At 39.3% G+C, this 21,702-nt stretch overlaps 1 protein-coding gene across 1 annotated transcript in view; it reads right to left on the bottom strand.

The window, feature by feature from the left end:
* Positions 1–21,702, bottom strand: part of Pcsk2 (proprotein convertase subtilisin/kexin type 2) — a 246,580-nt gene that overhangs the window by 202,426 nt on the left and 22,452 nt on the right. Inside the window, exon 2 of the mRNA XM_006983689.4 lies at positions 9,697–9,801. Within this exon, the coding sequence (XP_006983751.1) occupies positions 9,697–9,801 (105 nt within the window). The remainder of the gene's footprint in view (positions 1–9,696; positions 9,802–21,702) is intronic.

Genomic DNA, 21,702 nt, shown 5'->3' with positions numbered 1-21,702 from the left:
ACAGAGCCATCCTACATTCCCAGTTGCTGAGGATGGTCCAGATTTTGCCTTAGACTCTAAATTGCCTTTGGCAGTAGAATGTGATTTGTCTAAGAGTCTTTAAGGAATACCAATCATCTGGTCAACACAGGAGCACACAGGCCTGCTTCCTTGTCTTGAGTTGGTGTCCCTCTGAAAGGACATAGCTGTAGGATTGGCTGAGGTAGCCTGTTATTAGCCACATTCCAAGGTCAGTGTCTTCCTCTGCTGACCCCTACCTGCCTCATTCCCCAAGAAAACTACACATAAGTCTACTTCTTAGGATATGTTTCTAGGAAATCCAAGTGACGATACCATCTTTGTTTACTTTTTCAGCGAGAAATCACACCTCAAGGATTGAATTCTAAAGCATGTAAAGTGGAAATTATGCATGGTTAAAATTAACTTCAAAAATTCCTTGGGGGAAGTTAGACATAAATATTGAGACAATATTCTACAAGTGTGGAAGTTTGGAACCTGGTCATGTCCCATTGCCCCCACAGCAGATGAAGTCAGTTTGTATTCAGAAAATATTTTGTATCCAAAGTATTATCTTAAAATGCTATAATCTCTCATCCAGAAACTGTGAGAACGACTAGAGAACTGAGGCCAACTCCCTGCTTCATTTTCCCATTGTTCAGTTCCCGGCCATATTAGGGCACAGAATAACCCAGCTGTGGAGTGAGACAAGCCCTGGCGCCTACCAGTGCCCTCTTCCTCTCCCCATTTCTTCAAAGCTCAACCTATTCAGTTAACATAAACTATAGAAGTCTATTTTATATCTTAATATTTTAATATCACTTTTAATTTAAAGTTCAACTAGTGATGAAAACATTGTTTTAAAGAACTACAAGCTCAGAAGCCATACCCATATTCACTTAGCTTTTTACTCTGTAGACCAAGCTGGCCTTGAACTCACAGAGATCTACCTGCGTCTGCCTCCACAGTGCTGGGATTAAAGGTGTGTGCCACACTCACTTAGCTTTTTAATTAAATACATCATACTATTGGGAAGAGTACTGAACTTTATTTACTTCCCTATAAATTATGGCTATGTGACTCCAGAAGCCATTTACCCTTTCAGAATTTATTTTGTCTAAATGATAATACTATAAAGCTTTAAGGCAAAAGGCTCATCCATGTTTCCTTAGGACTCTTCCTTTCCTTAATATTTTGTGCATAAGAGCAGGGGAAATTCATTTGTGTCATAAGAACCTGCAACAGAGAAACACTGTAGCAGTTAAGGCCCTCTGTAAGCCTTACAACTTTTGTTAAGTCACGAACCACTCTTGCTCCAATTGATGCTACAAGGAAATAGGAATTTGAAGAGACAGCAGTTGACAACAGCCTCTAGAATAGAGGTTTCATACAAATACAAATGCTGGTAGGACTCTTGCCCTTGGAAAAATGTGATCTATCACCTATCATGCCCCTAGTTATGTCTCCTAACAAGTAAACATACAGGCAAGCCTATGTTTCCCATTTCCCTAAAGAAGGTATTCCAGAAAGCCCAGAGACCGAGGACAGAACCAAGGAAGATTGTTCTGGAAGACCTAGGATAGAACTGAGGAAGAAAAAAGTCTTGAAACGATTCCTAATGATATTCTGCTATACTCATAGATTGTGCTTAGTCCAATCTTCATCAGGGAGGCTTCCTCCCATAGCTGGTGGGAGCAGATGCAAAGACTCACAGCCAAACGGAGCTCAGGGAATCCTTCAGAAGAGGGGAAGAAGGATTATAGGAGCAGAGGGGTCAAGGACACCACAAGAACATGGCCCACAGAATCAACTAAGCAGAGTTCACTGGGGTTCTCAGAGACTGAAGTGGTAACCACTGAAGACCGCATGGGTCTGTGCTGGGTTCTCTGCATGTATGTTATGGAGGTTTAGCTTGGAACTTTTGTGGGACTCCTATATGAGAGTGGGGGTGTCTGATTCTTTTGCCTGCTCTTGGGACCTTTTCCTCCCACTGGGTTACCTCCTCCAGCCTTGATATGAGGGTTTGTGCCTAGTCTTATTGCATTTTGTTATGCCGTGTTCAGTTGATATCCCTGGGAGGCCTGCTCTTTTGTGAAGGGAAATGGAGGATCCATGGATCTGGGGAGAGGAGAGGTGGGGGGTCAACTGGGAGGAGTGGAGGGCAGGGAAACTGCAGTTGGGATGTATGTGTAAGAGAAGAATTTAAAAACAAGAAGATATTCAGAAGTCAGAGGGTGCAGTTCCTAAACATTTCTTTGAGTAGAATCTCAAGCTAGGAAACCTCACCATTTTAGAGTCAAGACTATGAGGGAAAATAGCCTATTTGTGAAAACATCTTTTGAAATAGACTCTGTACTCTATGTGTTCTCTTTTCACTCAGTGCCCAGACTGAAAGACTGTCACACATTCTATGTGATAGTAGGTAGAGTGGCCTCAAATTTTGTTAGGCATCCTCAGGAAGAGTTTGGCTAGGACAAAAGTGGGAAAGGGCACTGTTTTTGGTAGCATTATTTTTATATGAAGTGGAAGGAAATGATGTTTCCTCTTTTCTACAATTTTTAATCCAAGTAATGAAATATTTTATCAATATAAATCCAAGGACTGATTGTGGCCAGACTACAGCACTTACCAATGATCTATCCTTATTTTAAAAAACTGATGATATATTTGAAAAGAATTGGGAGCCAAAAGCTTAGCAGTTGCGACAAAATTTTATGTAACTCCCATGAGAAGGAGGCACATGAATTTGTCAGCTTGCTTTGAACTGCTGAGATTACAACATTTTCTCCCCAGAAGATGTGTGTGAACTATGGCACAATTGCTATATCATGGCTCTGTTATTTTCCTGGGTTCCTTCATAGCTCACTTTTATTTTTTCTGATCTGAGTCTACACATAGCTGAGTAAGATGTTCACTAATTATGGATAAATCACTGCATTCAATTAGTCTTCAGTGCATTAGTGTGTCAAGTCAGGAAAGAACTTGCAGCAATTACAAGGCATTCTCAATTTTTGTCTGTCACCCAACTGTCAATTGTGACGATAAACCTATCTTTAAAAACAATATCAATTATGCTATTGTTTAAATCACACGAACAAAGAAAGTCTGGTCTACTCATTAGCTCAGACTTTTACAAGCAAGTCACATGAATCATGTCTAACTTCTTTCTTTTTTTTCTGTTTTTTTCAAGACAGAGTTTCTCTGTAGTTTTGGAGCCTGTCCTGGAACTCACTCTGTAGACCAGGCTGGCCTCGAACTCACAGAAATCCACCTGTTTCTGCCTCCCTAGTGCTGGGATTAAAGGTGTGTGTCATGATTGCTTGGCTAGCTTGTTTTAAAGAATAGGAAAATTCTCTCTTACTTTGTGATAAGGCTGTGAAAGTTTGAAGTGATTCTATTATCAATTGAAACAAACTTTTATGCATTACTGGAGTACCAGAAAAACTTCACAAACATGTTCAAAAACAGATTGTTTTAAAAAAAATGGCTCAAATCATGTGACTGAATACAAGGCATGGAAGAGGAAGAATCTAGGAAATTGCACTATCCATTTCTTGGGATATGAGATGTTTTCAGTGGACTGGCAGGCCTCTCCTCCCCTCCCCTCCCCTCCCCTCCCCTCCCCTCCCCTCCCCTCCCCTCCCCTCCCCTCCCCTCCCCTCCCCTCCCCTCTCCTCTCCTCTCCCCTCCCCTCCCCTCCCCTCTCCTCCCCTCCCCTCCCCTCCTGTCCCCTCTCCTCTCCTCTGCCCCCTCTCTTTTTCTGAAGATCCAGCCCAAGGCTTCATATATTAGGCTAAGTGCTTAAATGCTGTGCTCTATTTCTAGTCCTTTCTAGAAGTTTCTGAAGTACAAAACTGAAACAAGTTTAAAAATGAGTTTTGGGGGATAATAGTATGATCTAGTAGATTGCTTAGAAAATAAAATGCACATTATAATCTTAAGCCAAATATGACTTCTTTCAATAAATAAAGCAGATTGTTTCTTTATCAAACCTCTCAGCTTCCATTTGTTGAGTGTCTTTTGCTCATAAAGTAGTATGAGTTCATCATGAGTTTCAGCTATATTTTCTTTAAAAATCTATGTACAAGCTAGATGAGAAAGAACTGTGAAACAAGCATCATCTTAAATAAGTCTATTCTCCAATAGCTTTTTGAAGTCTTGCAGAATTTATGGGGCTTTGATATGTTGACTGGGGACCACAATTAGGTTGACTTTGAGATTTTCTGATGCTGCTCTGAACAAGTTAGACAAATCTCAGAGAGGTTTAATATGGCAGAGAATTTTTTTTTTTTTTTTTGGTTTTTCGAGACAGGGTTTCTCTGTGTAGTTTTGCGCCTTTCCTGGAGCTCACTTGGTAGCCCAGGCTGGCCTCGAACTCACAGAGATCCGCCTGGCTCTGCCTCCCGAGTGCTGGGATTAAAGGCGTGCGCCACCACCGCCCGGCCGCAGAGAATTTTTTTAAAGCATGGTATTGAAAATGTATTTTTATTGTTTCATCCCAGATTTTGATTTATCGCATCTTCAAATCCTGTTTACTGCCTAAACTTTCCAGGTGCTTATGTCCATGGTTGTGTCATGAGTATCAATATGCTTAGGAAAAAATATATGATATTCTAGAAAATAAAAAATGGTTCATCATGTGAGTCATTAAGAGCAAGCTTGGAAGAAATAAAATAGCAACTGTTCTCCTTTACCCATGATCATGAATGCATCAAAAGGCATACTAGACAGAGGACTATGCTTCTGTTACCTAGACATGTATTTTATAATAATGATAAAAAAACAAGTAGAGAAAAGCGATACAATTTTATGATTTAAAGAGGAGAATTGGTAATCATTCAGTCATTCAGCCATCACTTGTTGAAAGTCTACAGTATATCCAGATACACACTGCATAAAGCCATGGCAGAAATTAGCAACACACAAGCTTAAGTCACGCTACTCAATAGTACGCCAACATTTTGACAGAGCAAAAGCTGGAAAAGAGAAGATTTTTGAAATAATATACATGTCTGCATATTGATGGCATATTAAAGGTAGCTCTTTAGATCCCCCTTTAGCATTTTTATCCAGCTTCCACTGGCATTAAGTGGAATGGGCACTGTTGAAGTTTCTGTCCTAAAAGCAAACCAAACCAAAACAGAAACCTGCTGCACTCATCCACCTTTCTCTTTATCAGCTGTTTGTCTTTCTTTTGTGTACTTCTTGGGTTGGTAATGGATCCTGGTTTCTTAGGCCAAAAAGCTGCTTGGCTGAATGCAACCCCAAGAACTTGTAGTAGCTCGGCCTATCTTTTGCACGCATGTGGTTCCTTGGGCTTTCTATTACCTTTTATAAGTCACAGACAGTGAGTAAAGGGGCCAGAAAGGATGATGCCGAGGCGACATGCATAGTTGAGATTGGTTGGTATAGGATGGGACTTTTTAACTTTTTCAACTCATGACCACTTTATATTCAATATTTCTTTTTACATGAGCCCGAGTATCAAGAAATATGAATAGCTACACAAAGCAAACACTTAATGATAACAAATCATAAAATACTTATTTTAAGATAGTTTTTCTGGTACAACTATAATTTTAGCATTTAGTAAAGATGCGGGCAAATTTGCATATTAAGATAGATATTTGCATACTGAGATATATTTGTTTCTGCTTAAAGTATTACATCTTGGCTAAATATTTGATTAAATATTTTTAATGTTCCCAGAGTTGATGGATGCTTTTATTTTATAATTGGCCTCATTTCATAAACATGCAATATAAAAGTGGTGTTTCGAGCTATTATAGAAATTGTTGGAAATTCTGCCCCAGCTAAAATTAATTCAGTGATTTGTTTTGAAACTCAAGTCATGAGCTCAAACAGCAATTTTTAAAGTCAAGCATTATAATACAATACAATCTAATGATATACTAATTTGATACATGCTGAGGGATGCTGGTAGGAAAATACTGAAAGTCTTTGTATTCCATCATTAAACCATTATATTTCTGTATGAGAAGAAAACTTTGAGAAAAACAGTGAGTAAAACACTGTAATTCATATGATGAAATGTGCTTGAATTTGAGCTGAAATGTGTGGTGATTTGAATGCAATTAGACTCCTTAGGCATAAAAATATTTTAATGCTTGGTCTTCAGTTGGTGGAACTGTTTGGGAAGGATTAGGAGGTATAACCACGTTTTAGGAAGTGTGTTACTATGGGTTAGCTAGCTTTGAGGTTTTGGAAGACTCTTGCTCTTTCTTTATCTCTGCCTCATGGCTGTAGATCAAGATGTGAGATCTCTGTTGTTTCTTTACTAAACCATCATGGACTCTAACCCTCTGAAACTGTAAGTCAATTAAACTCTTTCTTTTATAAGTGGCCTTGGTAATGGTGTTTGATCACAACAATAGAAAAGTAACTAAGACAGTGTGTCAGGCAGTATTGGTTGGCATTGCATTCTGTGTGACAAAGTGTTGATGTATATCAGAGCCAGGCTGTAGTGAAATTATGTGGCATAATATGGGAATAGGCTGCCTGAAATAACTTGAATTCATTGTTCATTTCCTGTCATATTGTCAGAAACCTTTTCAGTTGCCAATTATTTTGTAATTCCAGTATTTATTTATACAAGCCCATGTTGTTTGCAGCGCACAATTTGAGAGGCTATGGTCTAGAAGATATTTTCAGAGAAGGAAGAAACAACTTACTCTCAAATTCTGGCTCATGAATCACGATTTGCAACATCTATGCAAGAGATGAAAGCCTATATCAACTATTTTTCAGGTTCCCCAACCATTCCCCTTTTATTTCTCTACTTTCATTTTGCAATTTGTTGGTATATGCTTAGAAACCTTGTTTTAGTTGGAGTTACTATTGCTGGGATAAAAACGTCATGACCAAAACAACTCAGGGAGGAAAGGTTTATTTCCCTGGGGCTTCCATATCATTGTTCAGAATAGTGCCTGACAATTCTAACCTCTGCAGGTGCCTAACATTATACGACCATAAGGATATCACACAGAAAAGATTGACGACTTAATGTAACAATTTGAAATGAAGCAGTTAGTTGTAAGTCAACTTTTCTTTTTCAAACAACAACAACAACAACAACAACAACAACAATAACAAAAACAACTTTATTTTGGTTAAAGATATATGAGAACTTCATGCTCTATTTATTCTCCTAAAATGAATTTATTATTGACAACATTCAGGCTATTTAATCTTGACTAAGTTCCCTGATTACTTCTGTGGGCCTTTATGGGCAGGGCAGATGTTTACTTCTACTAGGTCCAGGCAGTTGACTACTAGGACACTTAAAATGCATGACAGAAGGGAACAGATGCCGCTGTGTGACAATGGGTAACATTTTGAGAAGAAAGACAAATGAATAGAATTACCAAGATGCGAACTCCTTCTTTATTACCAACCCATCTCATTATCTTCCCTTTTGCAAACATCACAGGACACCAAGAATCACCATGCCAGGGATCATTTCCAGTGAAACAATCTCAACTTAGTGGCTTCATATAGTCTCCCTGATCCAAACAATAGCCTTTTAGATAGGCTGTTCTTCAATTCTCCATTCAGCCTCCCTGGGCTTAAAAGTATCTCTTTGTTTTTGCCTCATTCCTTTTATGTATTTTTGAGTATGTGGGAGGGCAATAACAGGGCTTCTATAGAATTATATAAGTAAAATGAAACTGATTGCCCATCACAGGTAAGCTGGGGCATGGTTGACATGAGGGAGAACCAGTAACATAGTGTACCTGGGTGGTCCTTGCCCTGTGGTACTCACATTGGATTAAAAAATGATATTAATAAGATCCCTTCCAATAGTGCCTAAAGGTGTCCTTGGGCAATTAGCTAGTAGGGACAAGGCCAAGGCTATGAAAGAGAGCTCTTCATTTGGGTCATGGTGATGACTTACACAACAGACACAGCATTAGACACTTGGCCTTTATTGCAAAGGCAATGATAAAATGCCTTCTCAGAATCAAAATTCCCCCCAGGCCATGTGAAAAGACCTGCGTTAAGGAGTAAGACAAAATTGCCTATGTCCTGTCATCTGGTAGCTTGCTTGGGAATCTTTACTTTCTAATTAAAGCCCTAATTAAAACTTATGGAATGTTCATCAGTTTTAGAAAAAGAAATTCCCAGGTCTACTTACTAAAAAGGGATCTTGTACAAATCTCTAACTCAAACATCTCACCCACTTGCTATCTATTCCTCAAGATTCATATGAAAGAGGTTGCACTGCCTTCAAAGCATAGACACAAACTTGACCTTGGTGGTACTTTGCCTCTTAGAACTTGGCTAAGAGAAACCAGAATATTTCCAATGGGATGAGTGTATAGGTAAATGAGGTAATTGGAGACTAGAGGAGAAAGAATGACATGATGGTAAGGTTCCTGCTCTGAAGAGAAGGAACAGGAACACTGTAGAGGAACTCCTCATGGCTAAGGTCTCACATTTGGTTGGAAAAATGAATTTTAGCTGTCGAAGGGAATTGAAAATAAAATCTGGAGTCCAAGAGTAAAATAAAAATTTGAGGTAAAAGATAGAGATCATGAGCACTAAGAAGACAACCAAGTTCTCTTTGTAGCTGATGGAAATTCATAACTGTCACAACACAGAGAACAACTGATTGTGGGGTGCCTCACCCTAGTGGACACATCTACTGTACAATCCTGTACTCAAGACTCAGGGAACATCAAGGAAGAAGGGGCCAGAAAGATTGTAAGAGCCAGAGGACCAGGAAGTCTTCTGTGAGATTGTATCTCCTAGAAATGACATGGAAGATGTACCTAAGAAATCTTAACAATATGGTTTCCTAAGCAAGACCAGAACAAAGACAATACTAATAAACATCCCAACATGGAGGTTCATGGGGTTGAACCTCTAGACATAGACCTACAGGCAGCTAAGGACTACTGATGGAGGGAGAATCAATCTATTCCAGGAATCTATAACAGGTTATCCAACATCAAGTGGCCATTTGTAAAATTATGTATATATATGAGGCACTAAGTGGACTCAGCAGAATAAAAACATAGCAATAATTCAAAAAAAAGGTCATAAATTTGAGAAGGAACAAAGGGGAGGGGTAGATTGAAGGCAGGAAAAGGAAGGGGGAAATGTTATGTCTATATTTTAATTAAAAAATTAAAAAAGAAGACAGCTGAGGAGTGAGGAACAGATGGGTCAGTAGAAGAAGATACAAGGGGATGAAGACTGACTGAAGTCTGTGGCTGCAGCCATATGTGAATACCGAGACACCCACTGAGGAGAGCTGATCATCATCTACTGGTCTTCATATTGTTCCATCCATAATATGAAACACAGAAACCTTTTCAAAGCATGAATTTGCCAGTAGAAACCTTCCATAAACAACTCACTAACCATTGTGTGTCTTTCCATTCACCACAGGCCAAAGCATGCTTCCAGGCAATCTGCAATCTTCATGCAATAATTAAAGAAGGCAATGATGCACCCGATTCCCCTCCCCCCCCATCCCTGTCCATGTGGCCGAGGGATTTTTACTATGCACTAAACAAGAGCAGGGAGTCTATGGTGTCTTTCAATGATCCATTTCATCTATCAAAGTATATAAAATCCCAGCATTTCAACATCTCCTGTCTGCCCTCTGTATCTACCAGGTGAGTTCTGGTGTGGCAGTAGAGATCAAGATTCAGGTTTCTGGACAGAACTCACCCTGGGGTCTCTCTCCAGCTGCTGCTTGTGGGGTAGGCTCCGTCTTCTTTTGGCCTTTGCAAGGCCATTGTGATAAAAGTGATACAGGCCTTCTGCAAAGGGGAGCTGTGGAAAGTCAAAGACAGGAGGATGGTTAGTTTCTGGATTGGCACCAGGATAGGGACATGTAAGCAGGGACTGTGTGAGGACACAGTTAAAATCTCCTGTTAGACCCCTAACCTCTGTGCTCTCGCTTTCCTCACTGCCTATCTGGCACCCATTTCCTCCCCTTTCTTCCAGCTTGTAGCTTTTATAACCCTGTCTTTACTCATACACCAAATTTTCCAACCTCTTTTCTTGGAAAGTGTTTATATATCACTCTGCATCCAGTTGCCCCAGGGCTGTGTTGTAACAAAGTACTCTCTTACAGGCTGATTCCCTAATCTCTCTTGGGGTTTCCCTGTGACTCTTTGGTATCTCTTATCTGGTTGGGAACACTGTGGTCACAAATCTGACAAGTGCCTGCTAGGTGCTAGGCCAGGTTCCACACTATCTTCCTACATTCCAAGGATGCCTGGAATCAAGTGTGAGTGCCAAGACCAGAGAAAAAAGTCATGGCAAGGAGAGCTTGTTTTTCCTCTAAGAGTCACAGAAGATCTAGCGTATACTGCCATTTGTTCTATGGTCCCAGCTAACTTGAGGGAAGAACCTTGATCTAAAAGCTTGGACTCTTGGATATATCCCATGTTTGTTATCCTCTTACAGGATGGTCTTGGGCAAGTTACACCCTTCCCCTTCTAGGACCCTCTCTCTTTCTCTTTCGCATATAGGCAAGCATATATAAAATTTACACACACACACACACACACACACACACACACACACACACACACACGTATAAAGACCCAAGGTCTCCAGATCTCTGTACCTCTTCCACATGCCTTCATATTGATGAAAATATATTGTTTGTAGTACTTGCCCTGAACAATTAATTTAACTGAATGCTTCACAATGAAGAAAATAATGTGCACATGTACATTTTCACTGGACAGAGGACACATGGTTTTCATGAGATTTTCAAAGGGGTTCCTGAATTGAAGTATTCCACCATTCCAAGTATTTGATTGCAAAATATAGGTATGTGTTGCAACCAAGTGCTTCTATGAGCCACAGGTATCAAGCTATACCTGGAAGAATCAAGGAATTCTTACAGAGGAACCCAAATCTCAGGGAGTATTTGGTGTTATTTGGCTTTTAATATATCAGCTGTTTCCTGCTATGAATTTCATGTGCACTATCATACTATGTATTTATCTGAAATATCTCTCAAGCATTCTAAATCAAAATGGCAGGCAGAATAAGCTTTTCAGACCAACCACTGATCTGAATTAAGGTAAACACTCTTATGGAGACACTGCTTGTCCCCTAGGCCTAGGAGACAGGCAGAAGTTAGGTGCATAGCTTTGTTTCTTGTGCAAATGAAGCTCAGATCCTCCTTTCTCTCACAGCCCAAGTAGCATTCCAGAGCAATTGACTCAGAACAAAAGGGATTTTTGCATACCAGGTGCAGTGTAGCTATGAGGCAGGCTTCCTAGCTCTGAGCAGAGTTATCCTGCCCTGCCAGTAAATGGCAACATAGAAAAATAGAGGTAGTTTTATTTTTAGGGACACACAGCTTGCAAGGGGATAGACCATTTCTGGGAGAGGAACAGGAAAAAACCAAGATGGAGAGAAATGAAGGTGAAGATGAGGATGGAGATGGAAAAGAACTTAGACTTATGAGAGGACAGGAGGAGAAGGGACAGAGAACTGGATTGGAGGAGAATTAGATTGGAGGATGAGAAGGATGATGAGGAAGAGCCAGATGGGGAAGAACTAGGTGGGTAAGAATGAGATGAGAAAGACCAAGATGGGGCAGAACAAAGATAAAGGAATTAAGATAGCACTTAGAGGAAACAGCAGAAAGAAATAGAGAGAATCAGGCAAGAAAAGAGCTAAGTAAGAAAACAGAATAGAAGCCATGTAGAGAGACTCAGAAGAATAAAATGAATGAACTAAAAAGTTTTGTGTATGTAGATTCATTTAATATCATCAAAGATTAGTAAATCAGCTAGTTGTAGATTTCTTCCATGGAGCCTGGGAGAGGGCTATCGAGGGGCTGGACCCCAATAGTCTTTGATAAAGTGCTTGGAAGAAAAGGGAACAGGAAGTGAATGCTTTGAAGGAAGTTTTTCAAAATTAAATGGGGCCTATTTGAGAAATTTTAGATCAAGTAGTGCCTCAGTGTGGCACAAATATTTCTTAAGTAACTATCATCATTATAAAAGGAACATATAGTAGATTTAGAAAACTCAGGAAAACACAAACATAATACACAAACAGAACCAAAATTAAAAAAAAAATCACCTTTTCTTTATGAGTAGTATTTGGCATAAAGACAATCTTTTTTTCTTCTTCTAAGCTAACCCATTCTCAGGAACAAATCATTATTTTCTTAAGTAAATGAGTTTGTAGATGTAAGCATCTTACTAAATAAGAAATACAGAACCAATTGCAGAGTTAAAAGCTCAAGAGGTCAGAGCAATAGCTAAGAGCTAAAAATCCTTTCTTACCTTACTGCCGCTGCTGTCCTTCCCTTCAGAAAGAGACCTACTTCCTGTGTGTCTGTAGTTTTATTGACTTTATGTTCTGCCTTCTCATTGGTTGTAAACCCAACCACATGACCTCCTCATCACTGCCTGTCTATACAGACCTCCAGGTCATCTATGGTTGGTATTGAGATTAAAGGCATGTGTCTCCATGCTGGCTGTATCCTTGAACACACAGAGCTCTGCCTGTCATGTGATTGGGATTAAGGGTGTGTGCTACCACTGCCAGACTTCTGCTATGGCTTGCTATTAGCTCTGACCCCCAGGCAACTTTACTTATTAACATATTAATAAAATCACATTTCAGTACAAATAAAATATCACCATATTTCCCCTTTTCTATTTTAATATTAGTTAATTTTCGTTGCATACATCACATCTATTACATATTATCATATAAAGTGGTTTTTCATCTTTCATTCATGTTATCACACACTCTACTTTTACTTCTCTGTTGGTAGCATCTGCTATGACATGAGATATACCATGATGTATCTAGACTTTCCACTGTTGTGGAGTATTAGTTGAAGATGTGTTACATTCATTTATGCTGTGGAATATTTATTTAATGATGCAAAGATATGTTGCATTCTTTTATGTTGCATTTGTTTAACTTTATAAAGCTGTGTTACTGTGCCTGTCTAAAACACCCAATTGGTCTAATAAAGAGCTGAATGGCCAATAGACAGGAGAAAGGATAGGTGGGGCTGGCAGGCAGAGAGAATAAATAGAAGTAAAGGGAGGAATGAAAAAAGGAGGAGAAGAGGACACTAGGGGCCAGCCACCCAGCCACAGTGCCAGCAACAGAAGTAAAGAAAGACATATAGAATAGAGAAAGTTCCAGAGGCAAAAAGTAGACAGGATAATAAAGTTAAGAAAAGCTGGCTAGAAATAAGCTCAGCTAAGGCCGGGCATTCATAAGCAAGAATAAGTCTCTGTATATTTATTTGGGAGTTGTATGGCAGGGCCTCCCAAAGAACAAAGAGTAAAAATAACTAGCTACGTTCCATTGCTGATGTATGCTGAGACATTTCTTTCTCTCTTTCTTGTTTAATAATTGAAGATACTGCTATGTTTCAAGAATAATGAGTCCAGGAGCTCTAAAAGTCACTTTCAAAAGAGCAACTGAAATACTGGAAACAATTGCCAAACAATGATTTCAGAATTCTGAAAATTAACAAGAAGCTTGCAGTCCCCCAGCCCCCAGAAGCATTTAATCAAACAAGTACTCTGCCAATAATAACCAAAAGATTTGTGAGGTTTATAACACGTCCTGTCTGTCCACAGATGCCAAATTCTAAAGTTTCTTAGATAGCAGGTGGCTTCAAAGTCATCTCAACCAGATCTCTGTAAAATGGCAGCTTAGCAGACACTGGAGGATGCGCCCAGGATTGGAGTCATTCAAGAAGCCCCATTCCCAGATAACTGGAAGATAGCCAGAAAGTGCCATTCACAGGGACAAGGTTTGGTATATGACTCAGATATTGTTCACTGAGAAAGGCTTTGTTTTTGGAGCATTTGTTGAAGACAGTCCATGGCAAATGCCTAACAATGCAGCTGCTGTTGCTTCCTCTTCCTCTTCCCCTTCCCTGTCCTCCTCCTTCTCCTCCTCCTCCTCCCCCCTCCTCCTCTCCCCCTCCTCCTTCCTCCTCCTCCTCCTCCTCCTCCTCCTCCTCCTCCTCCTCCTCCTCCTCCTCCTCCTCCTCCTCCTCTTCTTCTTCTTCTTCTTCTTCTTCTTCTTCTTCTTCTTCTTCTTCTTCCTTCTAGTTTTCTGAGACAGGGTTTCTCTGTTAGCTTTGGAGCCTGTCCTGGAACTTGCTCTGGAAACCAGGCTGGTCTCAAACACAGAATTCCTCCTGCCTCTGCCTCCTGAGTGCTAGGATTAAAGGTGTGAACCATCACTGCCTTTAATCCTCACAGAGTTCAGAGAATTGGTCTAGGAAATACACTAAACAAACAAACAAATAAATCAACACAGCAACAATAAAGTCTAGAACATTCAGGGAATGGAGAGAAATTTTACTTCAAGATTTGCTATGTGGTGTTCCTTAAGATGTCAGTCTTTAGTAAAAGTGTCATGAGGCATATAAAGAGACAGGAACATGTGGTCCATGCCTAGGAAGAGGGGAGGATAAATAAAGAGCCTCTGAGCAAGTCCATGTGTTGCACTTACTAGATGAAGACTTTAAATATGTTCAAACAGCTAAAAGGAACATCTTGTCTATAGAATGACATCAAAACATGAAAATGATGAATCATCACATAGACAAAACTAACAGAAATAAAAAAGATAAATTATGGAGTGGAAAGGATAATAACTGAATGAAGAAATATCCTTAGAGAACCTTAATAGCAGATTTAAGCTGACAGAACTTAATCAATAAATACAAATATAGTCCATTTGAGATGATCTAACAGATAAGAAATGAAGTAAAATGAAAACACTACCAAGCATACCATTTATACACAGAAGTCTCACAAGAAGAGGGGAGAAATAGACAGGAAGAAACAATGTCTGAAAACTTCTGTAGTTTTATGAACAGCATTAATATTCCTATCTAAGAAGTGCAATAAGATCAGAATAGGATAAAGTCAGAGATTTGCATATTATACATACAATGGTCAACCTGTTGAGAGGCAAACATGAGAATCATCTGAGCACTGAGCCAAAAATGCATGTGAGATGCTTAGTAAGATTCAAAACTGACTTTCTACCAGGGATGGACCTCAGTAGTAGCATGCTTGAATTAGAATGCACAAAGCCTTGAGTTTATTTCCAGTGTTGAATACAACCCAACACAGAACATGCAAAACCACCTGACTGCCTATTGGAAGTCATGGAGATTACATGACCGTTGGATAGCATATTCCTGATGCCAAAAGAAAATCCATTTACCAATTTAATAATTCTGGTCTAACAAAACTAATCTTGAAAAATAAAGAAACTCATACAGCCCCAGATAAACAAAATTCTCATTAAGAATTACTAACTTCAGGTAAAATGGAAGGCTTTTAGACATTTGTGGGGATCCACGGGAAGAAATGAACAATTGCAGTGCCGGCAAACATAAAGTATAAAGGACACTGCTATAGTCAGGATCTGAGTTGTCTCCCAGATGCTCCTGTCTTGAAGGTTCCCATTTGGTGACATTGAAGAGGTGGTGGGAATGATAGCATGTGGAGCCTAGTTGGAGGAACTAGCTCAAAGCAAGGCAGTGGGGGTGGGTGTCTTTCTTTGGAGGGCACACTCCATCTCTGCCCTGTCCTCTGTCTCTCACATCTGTCCTCCTCCTTTACATATTCCCTCACTGTGATGTTAATCTCCACATCTGGCACAAAGGGAAGGAGTCTGTAGGTCATGGGTGGAAGCTTCTGAAGAGAAGAGCCAAGATAAGGCTTTGCTCCTGTGTGCTGACGTCTCATGGATTTGTTCCTGTGTGCTGATGTCTCATGGATTTGCTCCTGTGTGCTGATGTTCTCATATTTGCTCCTGTGTGCTGATGTCTCATACCTTTCCTACTGTGTGCTGATGTCTCATGGATTTGCTCCTGTGTGCTGATGTCTCATATCTTTCCTACTGTGTGCTGATGTCTCATGGATTTGCTCCTGTGTGTTGATGTCTCATGGCTATTGCATCACTGATAAAAAGCTAACTAACACTGAGATTATAAATGAATTTTTGCTTGTAACAGTCTTTTTTCTCTACTTTATTTAAAAGTTGAGTATAAAGGTGTGTTTACTGGCCAATAATGTATACAATAAATTTGTATAACAACCATAGCATAAAAATGGAGGAAGGGAATATAGCAACAATAGAGCCACATTTTTATATATTCATCATTGTGGCTTTAAATCTGAGACAAGCTATTTAATATATTAATTGTAATCTCCAAAGCAACCAATAAAAATAAACAATAAATCATGAAATAAACATGGTACCTTATGATGATACACTAGATAATATTTTTTATTTTAATTCTCTTTTATTATCAACTACCTATTTTGTCATTTTATATAATAGTCTATAATTATCAAATAATCACATTACTTAAGATGGTACCCTGGATAACATTTAACACAAAAGGAAGTTATGAAAGAACAGAGAAATAAAGTTATATGAGATTGTTTGAATGGGTGTGTCCTAATGATTCCCAGGCTAGCTTTATTGGGAAGCAATAGATACTTTGGGGTCAGGGATTTGTAGAGGGTCCTTAGGTTATTTGGGGTATCCCCTGAAAGGGGTCTATAGTGCATTATTTGTCTCTTGGGGTTGAGATGTGGCCACTGGCTCTGATGTGGGCTTTCACCACAGCGATATAGAGGTCTTTTTCAGAGTTCCAAATTAATGGGATCACTTGATCTAGGACTTTGAGCCTGAAGGTCCATGGGCCAAAGCAAACCTCTTTTTACCTCATAAATAGCCTGTTTCAAGTACTTAATCAGGGATGGAAAACTGGATACATAGACATGTAGAAGAGAAATAGAAAAAATGACATATGTAAATTTTATCAATATAAAGTAAAAAGTTTCAAAATTTCAGTCAAAAGTTAAACTGTCAGAATTGATAAGAAAAGCATTCAGTTTGTGACTGTACCATGTGTTGTTCACTAGAAGCATATTTAAGATCTAAATACACAGGTTGAAAATGAAAGAATGTGAAAAAATACATTATCTATACAATAGTAAAATAATAGGTGTTGTTATATAAGTATCAAACTAAACCAATTTAAGACAAAATTTCTTGATAGAAACAAGGAATAACATTTTATAATGATAAAAATAAATCCCTCAAATGGCATTAAACTATAAAAATATGCAATTCACCTATTAACAAAGTCTCTAAAAGATGAAACAAAACCTGGTAGAATTGCAGGGAGAAATGAAATAATTTGTCAGTCACTGTTGTTGCTCCAGTTTGGATTTGAATATCTCCTAAAGGCCTGTGTGCTGAAGACTTCATTTCCAGGGCAGTGCTGTTTGAAGGCAGTGGAAACTTTAGGAGGTGGGGTCCAGTGATGGTTCTTCAGTCATTGAGGGGCCCTTTCTTCTCCTTTTCCTTAGTTTATGATGTAAGTGGATTTTCTCTGTCACCCTTTACACTATGGTACGGGGACAAATGACCACAGACTAGAGACTCTGATAATATGAGCCAAAATATGCCTTTTCTCTCTGTGGGATAACTATCTCGGGTGTTTTGTTCCAGTGATAGAAAGGTAGTGACCACAGTTGGAGACTTGAAAGACCTGCTTGCGTTAGGACTGAAATGCTAGGCTGAAGATCAAAGAGTAAACTGAAGACATGAGCAAATCTACAAACCAAGAAGGCTTAGCAGATGCACACACTATTTGTCAAGAAGTAGAAGAAAATATGTCTTCTCAAATACATGGGAAATGATGCACCATATGCTGGGATACTGAATGGGTGTCAATAAATTTAGAGAGTGAAAACATAGAATATGCTTTCTGATCACACTTTATAATGACATTAAAAAGAAAATCATGCAGTTCAGGAATATGTGAAAATTAACAATACATTACTAAATTATCAATAAGTGAAAGAAAAATTACAAGAGCAATTAGAAAATATTTTGAGTCAAATAAAACAAAAGCAAGAATACCAAAACTTATGGATTCAGGCAAAGCAATGCTTAAAGGAATATTTGTAGCTATAAAATGCCCAATAGAAAAGAAGGGGATTGGAGATATAGCTCAGTGGTAGCATGGTTTCTTACTATGCGTAAGGCCCTGGGGTCAATCTCAGTCCCTTGGACATAAGGAGGAAGGGGATGAGGAGGATGAGGAAGAAAGGTGAGAAGATCGAGGAAGAGGATGATGATAAGAAGGAAGAAGAGAAGAAAGATCAGTAGCCTAATTTTACATCTGATGAATCAGTAGCCTAATTTTACATCTGATGAAACTTGAAAAAGCAAGTTGCATTCAAACTGTCACAGAACTGTAATCCCAGCAGAAAGGAAGTGGAGGCAGGAGGATCATGAGTTCCAGGCCACAGTGAAATACCCCCTCCCCAATCCCAAGAATAACAAAAGTAAAATATTTGTGTTAAAATAAATGAAACAGAATACAGAAAAACATAAAATTCAACAAGTTATTCTTTAAAATATATAACAAGAATGACAAATCTGAAATTATTGTTAAGAACAAAAATAAGAGAAAATGCTCAAATAAATAAAACTGGCAGTGAAAGAAGGGACTTTTCTACTAGTTTACAAAAATAAAGTGAGTGTGAGAGGGTGGCGGGGCCATAGTTAAGATCTACAATGTCTTGTGCAAGTTAACGTCTTGGCTCCCACTTTTCAATGTGGAAGGTGGTGGAAAACTGTAAGAGGTAGGGCCTCCTGAGAGGTCTTGAGGTCATTGGATCCATGTCACAAAAGGAGCTATTTGCTTCCTCTTTCTCCCCCTTTACTTTCTAGTGACGATGTGAGCAGCTTTAATATACTACTTTGTCACAGACCCCAAAACAAAACCTCAAACTGGGAACCCCTAAATCTCTTTTCTCCTTATAAGTTGACTGTGTTGGGTATTTTTTTTTTTACAATAACAGACAATGGACACTATGCATAGATGATATTTTCCTATATCCCAGGATTGTTCAATGAGATAACACTATGCTTCTCCAAGTTTCTCCTAAGGTTGTATATTCCAAAATTTACTAAAACCAGAGTAAGAATACAAATATCTATTTTGCTATATTCTCAACAACATGAAATCAGTAGCTTGATAGATAAATATACCACCTTATTTGGGTTTCTTTGTTCTAAATGTTTGAGTATTTTCATATGCTTATTTGCCATTAAGGTTTCTTCTCTCTTTTTTTTTTTGTTTTTTGTTTTTTTCGAGACAAGGTTTCTCTGTGTAGCTTTGCACCTTTCCTGGAACTCACTTGGTAGCCCGGGCTGGCCTCGAACTCACAGAGATCCACCTGCCTCTGCCTCCTGAGTGCTGGGATTAAAGGCGTGCGCCACCACCGCCCGGCTAAGGTTTCTTCTCTTTGAATTGTCTGAATTTCTAACCCTCAAATACAGCCACAATGAAATAGTTATTGCTTTATACTACTACATTTAGTAATTTTCCCGTAGCTGTAGATAACAGGAAAGAAATAGCTAAATAAAAAAAATGCTTTATTTCCTTGGTTTTTGGGGCACCTTGGAAGTTTGTAATAAGATTAGTTATCTGTCCATTTATGATATCAGTCACAGCAGCTCAGATAGAGGCTCTGCTAGAACATTCTTGGCTTGGGAGGAGAGGGCTAGGATCAGGTCTGTGGCTTTAGGATGGGTTTCAAGAGCACAGCCAACTCTGCCAGGGGACTGGCGTGCAAGAGAAGGTCTTTAGAACACTGTAACTTTTGTAATTTGGTTTCTGTTCATTAAAAACCAGGCTCACTAGGGCATATTTAACATAAATATTTCAGGTGCATTTTCCAGGCTCATTGGTTCTTGAATACATTTTCTACTTAACCCTACTCATGTGCTTGGGGTAATATTAAGATTTTAGTATTAAAAAGTGGACTGAGGGAAAGAGAACTCTGCCATAAAGCCCCTGGCTACCCCAAATCATATGCCTTTGACCACTGCTCATTGTACCAGATTTAGATTTTCACTTCCTATTAAATAGGACACTATAAATCTGAGAATTTTAACACTAAAAAAGAACTTGGGGTTATGTACCAGTGAGTTTTGGAAGAATATTTTTTATTTTTCTTCTGTCTTTGTTTATTGAGTTTTAGAAACTGAATTCGAATGGAGGCAAAGGGAATTTTTCCTTCCAGTGGACTTATGGAGGTGATGGTAGAAGTTGAATACTATTATTTAGGAAACAGCACATCAGGAAGTGTGGCCGGTGAACATCATTAATGGGCGACAAAGTTAATGGGGGAAAAACACAGCAGGTGACTAAAGGGAGCCTAGAAGACCCTGCCTTAACCAAGTGAACTAAGTGAATGGCCCCATGATGAGATGCTGCAGCCACATGCCTAGGCATCCATAGGACAGACATACGCTCCCTGTGTATAAAGCTCTAGGGACAAATACATAATGTGTATTCTGTCAGGAGGAAATGTCAGACAAACCCATAACTGGCCAAGTGTCTTTGAAGTCATGTTCATGAAAGACTGAGAACTTTTCAAAATTGGAGGAGACAAGGAAGACAGGGACGTTCAATACACACACCCTGGGTTAGAGCCTGCATCAGAGAAAAGGACATTTGTGGGGCCACTGGAAAATTTTGTACAGATCTTAATAATTAGTATCAATGCTTCCCTGCTGCTTTTGCTAATTGTACTATGATTATGTAAGATGTCAGCTTAGGAAAGGCTAGGTTAAAGGCAGGACTAAGGGAACAAATCCTCCGTGCTCTTGTTTATTACTTGTCTTTTAAAGGAATTCTGGTAAAGGTAAGTAGTCTCAAAGTTTCCATTTCAACCGCTTTAACTTATGCAGACTAGTGCTATCAAGTACATTTCACTGTGTACCCATTGTCAACCTCCCATTGTCAGAAGTAGTTCACCACCCTCAAGTAAAACTCTCAATCAAGTGTGGTGGCGCAGGCCTGTATTCCCAGCAGTCTGAGAGACTGAAGCAGCAGTGAGGCCAGCCTGGGCTACAGTGTGAGACCCTACTGCAAAGACCAAGCAAACACAGCTGAAGGTAGAGCTCAGTGGCAGACCATTTGACTAGCATGTGTGAGCCTTTGGGTTGGATAATCTGTATCTTGAACACACACACTCAGAGGAAACGTTATCCTCCACTGTGCACCCCTGAAATGTGAACTAAAACATTAAAACCAATCTATCACCGTGTGATGGTTAGTACCATTTATCAGTGTGGTAGAATCAGGATCAATTGGGAGATGGGGCCCCTGGGCATGCCTACATGAGAAAACTTTGATATCCTTAGCTGATGTGAGAAGAAGACTGTCTTGACTCTGGATGGGTCCATTCTCAGCTGAGAGGATCCCAGAGTGCATAAAATGAAGTGGAAAATACCATGCATCATTCATCATTCTCTGCTCCTTGACTACAGCAATGTGTTGTGACCAGCTGCCTCAAGCTCCTGCTGCCTCGTAACTCCTCTGCCCTGATGAACTATACTCCTGAAGAGTGAGCCAGGAAAAAACAAAACAAAACAAACAAAAAACAACAACAACAAAATAACTTTCTTCCCTAAGTTGCTTTTGCTAGAATATTTTAACACAGCAGCAGGGAAAGAAACTATGACGACCCATTAAGCAACCTCCCTTCTCTCAGGCTGGCAACTGTATACCTTCTGTCTCTGTGATGTCTCTTGTCAGTGGAAGCATACAACACTTGACCTTTTATGCCTGCCTTATTTCACTTAAGTATAATGTCCTTAAGGCTC

Source organism: Peromyscus maniculatus, chromosome 4 (genome assembly GCF_049852395.1).
Source record: "Peromyscus maniculatus bairdii isolate BWxNUB_F1_BW_parent chromosome 4, HU_Pman_BW_mat_3.1, whole genome shotgun sequence".
Lineage (NCBI taxonomy): Eukaryota > Metazoa > Chordata > Mammalia > Rodentia > Cricetidae > Peromyscus > Peromyscus maniculatus.
Note: the sequence above shows the minus strand (reverse complement) of the source record. Positions and strands in the feature narration are given on the sequence as shown.